Source organism: Pteropus alecto, unplaced genomic scaffold (assembly GCF_000325575.1).
Source record: "Pteropus alecto unplaced genomic scaffold, ASM32557v1 scaffold105, whole genome shotgun sequence".
NCBI lineage: Eukaryota > Metazoa > Chordata > Mammalia > Chiroptera > Pteropodidae > Pteropus > Pteropus alecto.
In genome coordinates, this window is record NW_006436294.1 from 7,563,084 (window position 1) to 7,576,075 (window position 12,992).

The 12,992-nt window shown below is 63.1% G+C and overlaps 1 protein-coding gene across 1 annotated transcript in view; it reads left to right on the plus strand.

Moving 5' to 3' along the window:
- Positions 1-12,992, plus strand: part of MROH1 (maestro heat like repeat family member 1) — a 47,639-nt gene that overhangs the window by 27,633 nt on the left and 7,014 nt on the right. The window contains exons 21-34 of the mRNA XM_025047582.1: positions 11-130; positions 266-388; positions 1,096-1,242; positions 1,323-1,349; positions 2,235-2,357; positions 2,567-2,646; positions 2,720-2,831; positions 2,934-3,029; positions 3,655-3,759; positions 4,533-4,668; positions 4,774-4,886; positions 5,797-5,949; positions 10,257-10,411; positions 12,876-12,991. Coding sequence (XP_024903350.1) covers positions 11-130; positions 266-388; positions 1,096-1,242; positions 1,323-1,349; positions 2,235-2,357; positions 2,567-2,646; positions 2,720-2,831; positions 2,934-3,029; positions 3,655-3,759; positions 4,533-4,668; positions 4,774-4,886; positions 5,797-5,949; positions 10,257-10,411; positions 12,876-12,991 — 1,606 coding nt within the window. The remainder of the gene's footprint in view (positions 1-10; positions 131-265; positions 389-1,095; positions 1,243-1,322; positions 1,350-2,234; positions 2,358-2,566; positions 2,647-2,719; positions 2,832-2,933; positions 3,030-3,654; positions 3,760-4,532; positions 4,669-4,773; positions 4,887-5,796; positions 5,950-10,256; positions 10,412-12,875; position 12,992) is intronic.

Below are 12,992 nucleotides of genomic sequence, written 5' to 3' on the forward strand. Positions count from 1 at the left end.
TTTGCTGCAGAACTTCCTGTACAGATGTGTGGGGACCACCCTGGGTGCTGCCTCCAGTAAGGACGTGGTGAAGAAGCATCTGCGGGAGCTGCTGGAGACGGCCCGGTACCAGGAGGAGGCCGAGCACGAGGTACCAGCACCTCCCGGGAGGCCGGGGCCGCAGGCTGCTGAGGGCTGCCCCTCCTCTTCCGGGCACTCGGCCAGCCTGAGCGCGTGTGCACGCGTGCCCCCTGCCCAGGCCTGAGTGCCCTTAGTGTCTCTCCAGGGTCTCGCCTGCTGCTTTGGGATCTGTGCCATCTCCCACCTAGACGACACCCTCACTCAGCTGGAGGACTTTGTGAGGTCAGATGTGTTCAGAAAATCCACCGGCATTTTCAACATTTTTAAGGTACAAAAGTCAGGCTGACACTGCGGAGGGGTTTGGGGTGGGACTGGCCTGTGATTTGGTCTCTGCTGCGGCGCCCTGTGTTTTGAGGTGCTGCGGGGTGGGGGACCCCAGGAGCCCTGCAGGCTGGAAGCTGCATCCAGCCTCTCTGCTTCCTCATGTGCGGGCTCCACCCCCGCTGGTGACAATGGGCATGCAGCCCTCTGCCAGCAGGTGAGAGGGGCTTTCTGCACGGGTAGGAGCTTCCCCTTCCCATCCCACCAGCATCTGTGTGTCCTCTGCCCCCTGGTGGCCGACAAGGCAGTACTCTTGTCAAAGTCTGGTTCAGGAGGGGTGGGCCAGCACCGCGTGCCCCGCCAGCCCTTGTCCCTGAGCTTTCTGTCTCCCAGTACCTGTCCTAGTTACAGGACCCCAGGGCTGGGCCAGGTGTGCAGGCCAGTCCACACTTCCTGTGTGTGTAGGTGTGAACAGGCTCCGAGGACAGGGCCCCAACTCTGGGCACCCCAGCACTTTGTCCTGCTTGCCTCTCCCACTTTGGTCCCCACAGGGCCCAAGCCTAGCCTTTCCCGCTGTCCACCTGCCTGGCTAGGCCTCTGACGGCTGCTGACCAGCTCTGTCCCTCCTCCACGGGGTCTTGGGGACTTAGTGTGAGGCCTCGTGCTGGGGCCGGAGAGCTACGTAGCTGACATCCTGCTTGCCCTCGGCCTCAGGACCGGAGCGAGGTGGAGGCAGAGAAGGCAAAGGGCGCGCTGATGCTGTGTTACGGGCACGTGGCGGCGCGGGCGCCCCGGGAGCTGGTGCTGGCCAGGGCCGAGTCAGACATCCTGCGGAACATGTTCCAGTGCTTCAGCACCAAGGTGGGCGCCTGGCGGGTGTCTGTGGAGGGCGCAGACGCTAGCGCCTCACCTTGTAACGCATCTCACTCTCTGTCGCCCAGGTTCTGGGAGTGAAGGTAGAGACCAAGGTACAGTGTGTAGCGCCTGGCGTGACGCTGCCTCTCTCCTCCGGGCCGGGCTGTGCGCTCCAGGGGCGGGAGCCGGGCACGCTTGGGGCTCACTGGCCCAGTCCGGAGGGTGTTCTGGAACCCGCCTGGGGCTGGCCATGCCACTTGGGAGGGGCCCTTCTGGCGCTTTGACCCTGGATGCCAGGTGGGGAGAGGGAGCTGCTTCTGCCCCACGAGCAGCGGGGTGCTGGTCTCCTGGTTCCACCCCTCATGCCCAAGGGGCTGACCTCTTGGCGAGGGGGGGGTGTCTGGCCTCACTAACATGCTTCTCTCTGGAGTCTCTGGCACTAACCTGGAGGCCCCTGTCCGTCTCCTGGGGCTGCCCGGTGGAGGCGCTGCTCTGAGTTTTTCTTCCTAAGCCCTTAGAATGGGGGCATCCTGTCTCCGAGACAGTTGCCCTCGTCTCCTTCCCAAACCCCGGTGGCCCGCGTTGGTGGGACAGGCAGGGCAGCTGCACTCCGCTGGGGTTCTTGGATGTGCTCCCTGCTCCTCCCACCTGGGGGACCTCCTAGCCACACTGCAGGGCACAGGGGATGCAGGTGGACATAGTGTGCCCTCTGGTCAAGGCCATGACCCATTGACCCCTGGGTCCAGCTCAGCAGCGAGCTGAGTGCCTCAGGGCTCCATCTGAGGCCTTTTGCCATGATCAGAGGGCTGTCTGGAGCCCTGACAGCAGGGCAGTGGCGTTATGGCTGGGGGGGGCGGGTGGCCTGGCCTCTGTCGCTATGAGCAGCCGCCCATAGTGGGCTTAGCCATGTGTGCCAAGGGGCAGCAGCGCCACACCAGGACAGAGCCACGCTGGGCGGGAGGGCGTTGGTGGCCCCTTGCAGCCTGCTGTCCCTTTAGGACCCGGCCCTGAAGCTGTGCCTCGTGCAGAGCGTGTGCATGGTCTGCCAGGCCATCCGAAGCAGCGCGCAGGCCAGCTGCTTCCACTTCGCACAGAAAGCAGAGCTGGTGGCGCAGATGATGGTGCGTGCTGTGCCGGCCCGAGGGTGCAGATGCCAACGGGGAGGTGGGGCTCGGCAGGGCTGGCAGACACTTGCAGCGGGAGGCCCACACCCACTTGCATCGGGGTGCAGAGTTGGCTCGCAGCATGGCCTGATGGGAGGCTGCTCCAGAGGAAGGCTGGTGCTTCGGCCAAGGGCTGAGTCACGTGGCTCACCCCCCACCCCCTGCAGGAGTTCATCAGAGCAGAGCCCTCAGACTGCTTGCGGTCGCCCATTCGGAAGAAGGCCATGCTCGCCTGCACTTACCTGGTGTATCCTGTCATGTGCGGGCGCTTGGGGGCGGTGCGGGGAGCCTGCAGAGGCTGGCCCTTAACTCGGGCTCAGCCCCCTGGAGCCAGCACTGGAGGAGCAGGTGCGGGCGGACATGGTCCACGGCTGTCTGCAGAGCGTCATGGCTGTGCTGCCCGAGCCTGAGGGGGATGATGACCACCAGGAGGTATGGCCGCAGGTCCCTTGCCACGTGCCCACATCCGTGGGGGACAGCGGGAAGGCTGCTGTGGACAGCCGGTCACTAGCGCGGCCACCCGTCTCCTTCCAGCCCCTGTACCTGGACACCATGCAGGCCTTAGAGGATTTGCTGACAAGCCTCCTTCAGCGGGACATGACCCCCCAGGGCCTGCAGGTCATGGTGGAGGTGTGCAGCGGTGTGCAGTGCCCTGGGGGCAGGGGCCCCTTGTTTGTTTTTCCGAGACCTTGCCACAGGGGTGCCACAGGGGCAGTTAGGTGCTTGCTGTCTGCAAGTGTTGGTGGTGCGTGAGCAGGTGGACAGTAGTCCCTCCGCCTGGGTGGGTGTGCAGATGGGGGCGGGTCCCGACCCAAGTGGGACCTGGAGCCCGTTCTGGTATTTCCTTTGCCACATGGTGCTAGGATAGAGAGGCCCTGCAGGTGCCCCAGGTGTGAGCATTTGACCATCTGGGGCCGTCAAGATGGCAGGATGGGCAGGTGGTGGCAGTGCTGTGTCCCGTCCTCTTCAGCATTGCAGTGGACTGGGCCGACCTCCTTCTAAGAGCACCCCGCCCCTCGCCCGGCCCTGCTCACGCTGGACCCACCTGGGATGGCCGTGTCTGTGAGCCAGGCCAGCAAGACAGAGATGGGCAGGGGTGAGGTGTAGCAAGTGGTCCGCCCTGACTTGGCCTGTGGGTCCTCAAAGCCAGGACAGGTGGCCTGGCAGGGACGCTGACCTTCCCATGCCACACGGGCTCCTGCTTCCTGGGCTGTCTCCCCAGCTGGCGCCTGTGTAAAGCCCCCATCTCCCCCAGCACCTGAGCCCGTGGATCAAGTCCCCCCGGGGTCATGAGCGGGTGCGGGCGCTCGCCCTGAGCTCCTGCCTGCTGCAGCACTTTCTGGAGCACCTGCACGTCAGCGTGAGTTCCCAGGGGCCACTGCGCCGCTGCCCCCGCCCACGCCCACTCCTGGTCCCGGGTCCCTTGCCGTGTCGCACAGCGGGCTTTCTGTCCATCCTCCATCTGTCGCCGTGGGCTGATCCCTTGTTCCAGAGCCTCCTGTCCTCTTACTGGCGACATAGACAGAGGACCTGTCAGGGCCAGGAACTGCTTTTGGGGCTAGCCACTTGGAGTCCAGTCTGATGAACATCCTCGTCCTCGACCCCATGCGTCCGTCAGCGGGACTGCCGTGTGCTGTGCCCCCAGGGGAGGGCGAGGGCGACAGGGAGCCAGGTGTAGAAGATGAGGGTACTGGGGACAAAGGCAGGAGCCTGCCTGTGCGGAGTGTGGACAAGGCGGACGTGTTGGGCAGGCGCAGGGCTGGCCGCACTGCCGGCCGGTCGCATGTGCCTCAGCGTTTGCTGAGACTCTGGAGCTCACTCCTACACTTTTCCAGAATTTTGGTTGCTCTGACAAGGCCATTAACCCAGGTGATTTTTGGGTAAACCTGACCCGGTCCTAAAACGCTCCTGTGGCGATTGTGACAGCCACATGGACTCGATGGACTCATGTGTTGAGCACCAGCGTCTGTGACAGCGGGTCCCCCCCAGCTGCCCCCAAAGGGGGCGGTGCCGCTGTCGGTGTGACTTCCTCCTGGGCCGTGTCTCACATTGCTTGCTGCTGGCCTGTGGGAAGCTGTGGGTTTTCCTGCGCAGTCCTCCCTGGCACCTCACAGCCCCTCCTCCGCCCTCCAGGCCCTGGTGCCCTTCCACAACCTGGGCCTCCTCATCGGCCTCTTCTCCCCACGGTGTGCGGACCTGTGGCCTGCCACCCGCCAGGAGGCCGTGAGCTGCGTCCACTCCCTGCTCTACCTCCAGCTGGGCTACGAGGGTGAGCCCCTGGCCGGGCAGAAGTGCGGAGGGATGAGGAGCAGAGTCGGGGCCTCCAGTGGCCAGAGTCCTCCGCCCGGCTCCACGCACCCTCGTGCCTCCGCAGGCTTCGCCCGTGACTACCGGGACGACGCAGTCGAGCGGCTCCTCGCCCTCAAAGGGGGCCTCGTGCACTCCGACCCCGCCACCCTCTTCCACACCTGCCACAGCATAGCCCAGGTACCTGCTGGAGCACCCACAGAGTGCTGGGGCCCAGGGACTCTCGTAGGGGCACCTGTACCAGGTGGGCTCTGCAGGGTGCCAGGCGGGGCACGGCATGGGCCGGTGGGCTCGGGACCTGGATGGGGTGCGCGGTTGCATTTCACTCAGAGAATCAGCTGCCTGGCACCACCTGTGACCACAACCACTTCTATTACTCTTCTGTGCCCCCGGGGTCTGCCTTCGGAGTCCCAGCAGGGAGGGTGTGGTCAGGAGCTGGCTCCCGGCTTGAGGGTTTGAGAAGGCTGCGCCTGGCCCACCCCGTGAGTCCCCGAGCCAAGTGGTGATGTCATTCCACTTGGTGTTGCAAGCGGCCCTCAGGGACCTAGAGCTTTCTTTCCTGCAGAAGGAGGGGCGGGGTCTGCAGGGCCCTTTCTGGGGATGCGGGTGCTGGAAGGCAAAGCCCCAGACTTGGGTGAGTGGAGGCGGAGCAGGGCCTTGGTGTTTGGCATCGGCGTTCTCGGACATTCGGCGTCATTGTTGCATGTGGTGCAGGGTTTCCCCTTAGCCTCTGGGCTGCTGTATCCGCTCTAGGTCCCGCTGCTGTTACGCTCAGGGTCCACTGCTGGCTGGTGGGGAGCCGAAGGTCCTGGGGGCCTCAGCAGCTAGGCCATCCAGGACGGGACATGCCTTTGACTGTATTCTAGAGCGTTCCAGAGCAGCTGTGTCTGCAGGGATACGCCTAGCCCACCCCAGGGGAGGAGGGTGCTCTGGCTGGGCTCCAATGGGGAGGAGTCTCTGGTGCAGGGGCCACCCTGCCAGCACCCTGCGGGGTGGGGACGCAGGAGGAGGGGTGAGGGCGGATGGTGCCCCCCTGCCCAGAGATGTCGCCTGGAGCCCCTCCTCATCTAACACACCGCCCTCCCCCCAGATCATTGCGAAGCGCCTCCCGCCAAATCAGCTCATCAGCCTCTTGCTCACCTTGTTCGAGGGCCTGGGAGACAGCGACAAGAACTGCTCTCGCGCGGCCAGCGTCATGATCAACTGCCTGCTGAAGGAGCGGGGCCACCTGCTCCAGGAGAAGGTGCGGTGCAGGGGCGGCGCCTGGGGGCGTGGTTAAACGAGGCATGGCGCAAGTGGGCAGCGGGGCGGCCTAAGCCTGAGGCATGGGGGCTGGGTAAGTGGGGGTTCCCCGCCTCCCCTACACTGCTCTGCGGAGGTCTAACCCTCACCGCTCCGCCCTCTTGCCCTGTGGACCTGATAGTGACAGATCTTTCACTTCTGAATGAAGACAGAGATTAGAATTTGGCAAAAGTAACTCTGCTCAGAAAGTAAGGGAGGAAAGGGAATGAGAAGGGAGACGCTCTTGCTAAGGCCCCTGGAGCTGGCGGCTCCCGGCACTGCTGACGGTTCAGGCGCTGAGGGTGGCCAGGTGCCTGCACAGTTTCCCCAAGGGCGGGCCCCAGACAGGACCCTCAGGTGTGGCCCCTCCTCACCTCCCTGCCAGCTCCGCCTGCTCTGCGGGCGTGCGCTCAGGTGGCTGTCCCCTCAGGTGGCTGTCCCCATGGTGGTTCCCCGAGCATTGGCACCACACGTCAGACACGTGTGAAGCACAGCCGAGTGCACGCCCCTGAGCTGGGGCCCCCCCCCAGGTCTGGTGGCTACCAGAACGCGTGCCCTGGGTCCTGTTCTAATGACCGTGCTGGCCTCACGTGAGGGTTGAATTTGCGTCTCTGGTGGCTTAGGAAACGAGCGCTTTGCACACGGTTACTGGCTGCTCGGAGCCCTCTACTGCGAGGGGACCGGTCTGTGGCCCGTTTCTCTTCTGGGTCATCTGTGCATTATTCCTGACTTGTAGAAAGACCTTACATATTCCGGACACAAGTTTCCTCTTGGGTGTATGCACGCGTCACCGAGAGGTGCAGCGGGGCTCAGCTGGTGGAAGGAGCTTGTGCTGTGACAACTGGACGGGGAGGCGTGTCCTGCAGGGCCCTCACCAGAGCTGAGCTGTGGTGCTGGCAGTCGGGACATGGGAGGGGACGTGTGGCAGGAGGGTGGGGAGGAGGCACAGCTCTGATAGTCAGGGTTTGGTGCCAAGGCTGGACTTGATTTTGCATTCAGTGGGGCTCTCAGGTCAGATCTGAGTGGCAGGAAGGTGCTCTGGTGGCTCTGTAAAGGTGGAGGGGATGAACCAGGCTGGAGGCCGTCACCACCGGGGTCCTGGTGTGTGTAGGACGCACCGCTTCTTGCTTACCCTGCGTCCTCCCATGGACACTTGAGTGGCCCCGGCCTCTTGGCTGTCGTGAGTAAGGCCATGAATGGGCTTGTGTCTGTGAGGTCCTGTTTTGTGTTATTTTTGGTAAATGCCCAGAAGTGTGAGTGCTGGGTCACATGGTGCCCTGTTTTGAGTCTTTCGAGGAGCCTCCGTGCTGTTTTCCGTAGAGGCTGCGGCAGCCGTGGGGCAGCGTCCCCTTTCTCCCTCCGACCGTTTCACAGCCACCCCGATGGGCGGGAGCGGCAGCCGCACTGGTTTCGGTTTGCGTCTCCCTCGTGGCCGATGGTGTTGGTCGCCTTTCACATGCTCGTGGACCCTTCTTTGGAGAAGTGTCAAGAGCTTTGCCTGTTTTTCAGTCCAGTTAAAATGTGATTTTTTTGATGTTGTCGAGTTTTCTGAGTTCTTTATATATTCTGGAGCTAATCCGTCATCAGGTGTGTGATTTGCAAATACTCTTCCCCGTTCCGTAGGTGGCTGTTGATGCGTAAAGTTCAGTTTGACATGTTCCCATAGGGCTATTTTTGCTTTTGTTGCCTTTACTTCTGGTGTTGTATCTAGGAAATCATTTCCAAGTCCAACAGCACGAAGCTTCTCCCCATGATCTTTTAGCAGTTTTGTAGCTTTGGGTCCCACCCGCTCCTAGTAAAGGCTGGCTCCTCTCCGTGGGCCCAGCACACTGACCTGGCTGCCCAGCTGTCCCCTTCCAGCTCTAACCACCAGGTTTAGATGCACTAACCGCCCCCCAACCCCCAGGGCAGCCGTGTTCCTGACTCCCAGGCTTGTTCTTTGAGCACGTTTGCAACATACCACCTCAGTCTCAAGTGTGATGTGGCACACTAGCACCTCATACCCTCAGGGGTCATGACGGGTCAGCTTTCTTTCCTACCCTGAGAGACCTTGGCTGGGGACCTCTTAGAGGCACCTGGACACTGCTGGACTTAAAATTTCTGACACCGAATCAGAAAATGTGGTCCTAGCCCATGACAAGGGACCAGACTGAGTCCTCCCTCCTACCAACACTCCACAATCGTGAAGCAGGGTACACTGTGAAACTGTGGAGGGCAGGACAGGGACCCACACCTCCTTCCCTGACTGGCACTGGAGGTGGAGAAGGGCCAGCCGAGGTGACAGGCGAGGAGACAGTCCACGTAAAACAAAATGCGGGCGTGGAAAATGGAGCTGCCACTGTGGAAGTGGTCAGTGGTCACCACGTGACTGGCAGTTCCCCCCCAGGGCATGTGCCTGAGGGAAGGGAGATGGGGCTGCACGAAGGTCCGTGCACAGATGCCCACAGCAGCGTCTTCGGAAGCAGCCTAAAGGTGGTGACAGCCCAGCGTCTGTCGAGCAGTCACGGGTAAATAAATGTGCACCGTCCACGCAGTGAAACGCCATCAGCAGCAGAATGGAACATGACACGTGGCACGGCATGGGCAGACCCTGAGAACACCATGCAAAGTAGAAGCCAGACACAAGGGCCTTGTCGTGTGTGACCCCATCTCCGTGAAGTGTGTGAAACAGGTGGATCCACAGACAGAAAGGGGTCAGTGATCTCCAGGGGAGACTGCCAGTGGCTGCGAGGCTTCTTTTTGGGGTGCTGGAAGTTGGCAGAGGTGATCACCGCACGGCCCTGTGCATGCACTGCAGCCCACCAGGTTGTATCTCGCTGTGGTGAACTGCGGCGTGGGGACTGCCCCTGGCGAAGCTGGTTGGCCGGGAGGGTGAGCCCCATCCTGGGACGCCAGCCAGGAGCCCTCTGCCTGAGCCCAGGACACAATGTCACCATTGCCTGAAGCCCAGATTCCGGCAGCAGACGCACCAGTGGGTCCTGTCGACAAGGTGTGGGGGATGTGGAGAAGGCAGGGGGCCCGGGACAGTGGCCGTCCCTCGGGCAAGGCGGGTCACGGGGGAAGAGCTGCCATGTGACGAAGTCCAGTGTGCGTGAGGGAGCGGAACTCGGAGGTCCGAGGCCATTGGTGGCTCCGCGGCCCTGCCCCACGCACGCAGAGGCCTGCAGGAGATGGGCGTGTGTCTGCGTGTGCCGGGCCTGATACCAACGCAGGTGGGGAAGCCCAGACACCAGAACCATGGCGTGCTGAGGGTCGTGACCGGCGTCCACTTGCAGTCACCCAGGCCTGCGTGTCTTCAGAGGACCGCTGCCTCTCGCCGCAGAGCCCAGGGCTCTGGTCTGTAGCGGTGCCAGTGGACGTGGCTCGGGGGAGGACCTGCGCCAGTCTGTCCTGCACCGCCACCGTGCCGGCTGGTGGCCGCTGGCCGGAGGACTGTGCACTGAGGAGCACAGGCCAGGGCCTGGGTAGGGGGCTGGCCAGAGAGTGGGGGTGTGCCGCAGCACATTGTGTAGCTGAGCTGTGACAACCACGTCACTGTGTCCACCAATCCTTGGAGAAGAGGTACTGAGGATGGCAGTGACAGCGCCTCTTCCTGAGGCTGGGGGAGCTGGGACCACACGCTGGGGAGCCTGCCAGCTGCCCATCCAGGAGGCCCTGTGCCTACAGCTCTGCCCCCCACGTCTGCCTCAGACTGCAGTGTGTTCCAGCCGCTCAGCCAGGGCAGGGGGGCCGACACAGAAGGCCAGCACCCATCGAGGGCATAGGGACCCAGCATGAGGAGGCTGGCACAGGCCGGCCTCGAGCCACACTGGCCCCGTCAGGCTGTGTAGCCCGTCTTCTCTCGTGGAGGCTCCGGCCAGGGATGCCGGCCGGGCTGGGGAATGGCCTGCAACCTCGCCCTTCCTGCCCCTCTGCCCCTCGCCGCCCCAGCTGTGGCATCTGCAGACGTACCTGCAAGCCCCGCCTGAGGCTGCGGCACTCCCTCCCCAGCCCTGCCCTCGTGTCAGGTGGGGAACCCGTCTCCCCTCCTCTGTCCTCTGTCCCCAGCCCACTGTTCAGCTTCCCCTCGGCCACACAGGCAGCCATGTGGGAGCAGTGGGCAGCCTGTGTGCCTGGAGCAGGTCACCCTGTCTGGGCCTCAAGGGGCCATGGGGTCTGCTGGCCTTGGTGCCGCACACAGACCCCCACGGTGCCTCTACTCCTGCGCACAGAGCCCGCCCTCCCCTCCCCACGGCCCTGCTCCTGGGCCTGATGGTGCGCCGCCCGCAGGTCCCTGAGATCGTGAGTGTGCTGCGCTCCAAGCTGCAGGAGACGTGGGAGGAGCACGTCCGGCAGGCCACACAGTACAGCGTGTCCCTCCTGGCATCCCAGCACTGCGAGGCCGTGGTGTCCAGCCTCCTGGGCAGCCCCCTGCCCTTTGACAGGTACCGGGGATGCCGGCCTTGTGCCATCCACAGGGCTCTAGCCCAGGCACCAGGCTTGGGGTCCCTGTAGGCCCCAGCTGCCACCTGCCTCCACGCTTGGCCAGCGCATGGGAGCCTGCAGGTCCCCTGGGTCCTGCACGGGGTTGCTGTGCACATCCTCTATTGGCCCAGGTTCCAGTGGGCGCCCTGGGCTCGCCCTCGCAGGCCCTGCCATCCACTCGTCCTGGGCCCGCCTTCACAGGGCACCCACTGTCATCTGCGAGCAGACTCCCAGGTCCTGGCCCTCAGTTTGAGCTAGGGAAGGAGCCCCATCTCCCCCATCACCAGTGCGTCCCCCACTCACATGCCAGCCTCGAGTTCCCACCAGTGCCCGGTCCTGCTTGTGGCTGCAGTCGCCTCCGTCACCTCGCCCTCCGGGGCCGTTGCTGTGGTCACAGGGCTCCTGCTGCTGTCTTTCTTTGCTGTCCCCGTTGTGGGTTGAAGCCAACCTATGACCTTCTGGGGACCCCGTGCTGTGTGAGTCTTCACTGGGCCGTGGCCTGGTGTTCACTCTGCAGCCCATCAGCCTTGCTTCCCGCAGACTCCGGGAGGAGCCCGCGCGTGCCTGACGCCGTCCGCTAGCACACCTCTCCTCTGTAGCCTGTGTCCTGAGCACCTCTTGCGTTACTTTGTCTGGTGGCCCCTCCGCCATCACATCGCTGTCCTCGTGTTTAGACGCGCTCTCTCCTGGCAGGAAGCGCCTGCATCCTGTGCCTGCTGAGCTGGGTTGGGGTCCAGCTTCTTTGGCGTCTTCTGTGTCACCGTTTTTCTTTGTCCCTTTCCCTGCGTCTTTCTTAGGTCGACAGGGTCTTCTTTATCAGTTCGTTTTCTCAACTCGATTACTTTGGAAGTCACTCAGCTCCTATTCTGTGAGTGGTCACCCTGGAAGTGACCAGGTGGTGTCCCCTCTGCACCTGGTCTCTGTGCAGTCCTGGCTTCCACTCACACAGAGGATGCACATGTCACTGGGCCTTGCGGGGACCCCGGGCCTCAGCCGCTGCCTGTCCAGGGCACAGAGGTGTGCACCTCCGCAGCCTCCAGGGCCGACACCACCTGCAAGCACCGTGGACAGGCTGTGCAGGGCGCCTGTCACACCCGTGCCACCCGTTCTCGTCATGCCGGGTGTTGTGCTGTGGGCACCATGCCATCACTGAGGGGCAGAATGTCCCAGGTCAGGGTCACCACGTGCGGCTGCACCTGGCCGCCGCCTGTTTTTACACAGCCTGTGAGTCGAGAACGGGTTTTACATACATCAGTGGTCGGGGAAATCCAGCAACACCCGTGACACATGAGACCACGGGGTCCAGAAACTGGTGCCATGATCAACCTTTCCCAGGGACCCAGAGTCCCCCTGTCGGCCGTGCAGGCGATGGATTCGCGGCCGCTTCCTGTGGCCGCCCGGTGTCTGCCCCACACCTGGTCGCTCCAGCACCCCCTTTCCGGGGCCACTGCCCATAAACGCTCCGCCCCCCTTCTCCAATCGAGCAAGGCCTTCCTGTCGGCTTCTTTTGTAGTTTGCATTCTAGCTCAGCGAGTATTTTCTAGCGTGTGAGAGGACATTTCTTTCTGGCTGCCGTGTCTAGCAGTCACTGTCCTTGTGTAGGACACCCACCTGCTTTTCTCAGAGGCGCCGGTCGTGCCTGTGCCACAGGGGCCCCGCCTTCTGGGTCCAAGTCAGCTCTGCTGGTAGTTCTGAGCGTTTCTAGCCTTTTCCCCTTGAGCCTGTCTTTCTGTCCTCTGCTTCAGGGATGCAGGCGACATCTGTCCGACCCTCGCCCCCTGCATCCTGGCCCTGTCTTCGGCACTCCATCGTGGCTGCCCTCTGTGCTGGGTTCTGGGTGATGTCCACATACCGGTAGGGTCACTGCCCCTCTCTCCTGTGTCCAGGCCAGTGCCACTATGCCCACCCGATGTGGGGCTCCTGTCGCACCCCAAGGCACTGCAGCCCTCCTCCACCCCCGCTGTGTCTGTTTAGGGTTCCTGGTTCTGCTGCATATTTGGAATTTGTCACTTCTCCGCACTCAGTAAAATTAAGTGCAGCTGCGTCCCGGTGTGTCCGAGCACCATGTCTGCGGCTGTGTCTGAGGGACCTCACTTCTGGGTGATTTCCTGGCACCATGTCAGTGGCCACGGTGCTCACTGCCTGGAAAAGGTGGCCTCCAGAGGGCCTGGTGTTGCTTCCGGCAGCTCCCAGGGAACCCTCCCACCAGCCCACTTGGGCCCCTGTACCAGCCAGGAGCACTCCCTGCCCTACTGCTGGCTCTGCCCACCGCCGGGCCCCTGGGGGCAGAGGAAAGGGTGAGGTTAGACCCGAGGTCAGGGCACCATGTCCCACCTGGCTGGAGCAGAATCTACTGGGCACATCAGGGCATGGAGCTGGGGCCGGCAGCAGCCACAAAGTGACCATCCTCTCGCCCTACTGCAGCCAGACCTGCGTCCTCTGGCGGGCACTGGCGGTGGAGCCCAGCATCACTGCGCAAGTCCTGGAGCTGCTTCTGCAGAAGATGAGCAGAGACGTCCCATTCAAGGAGAGCCGGGCCTT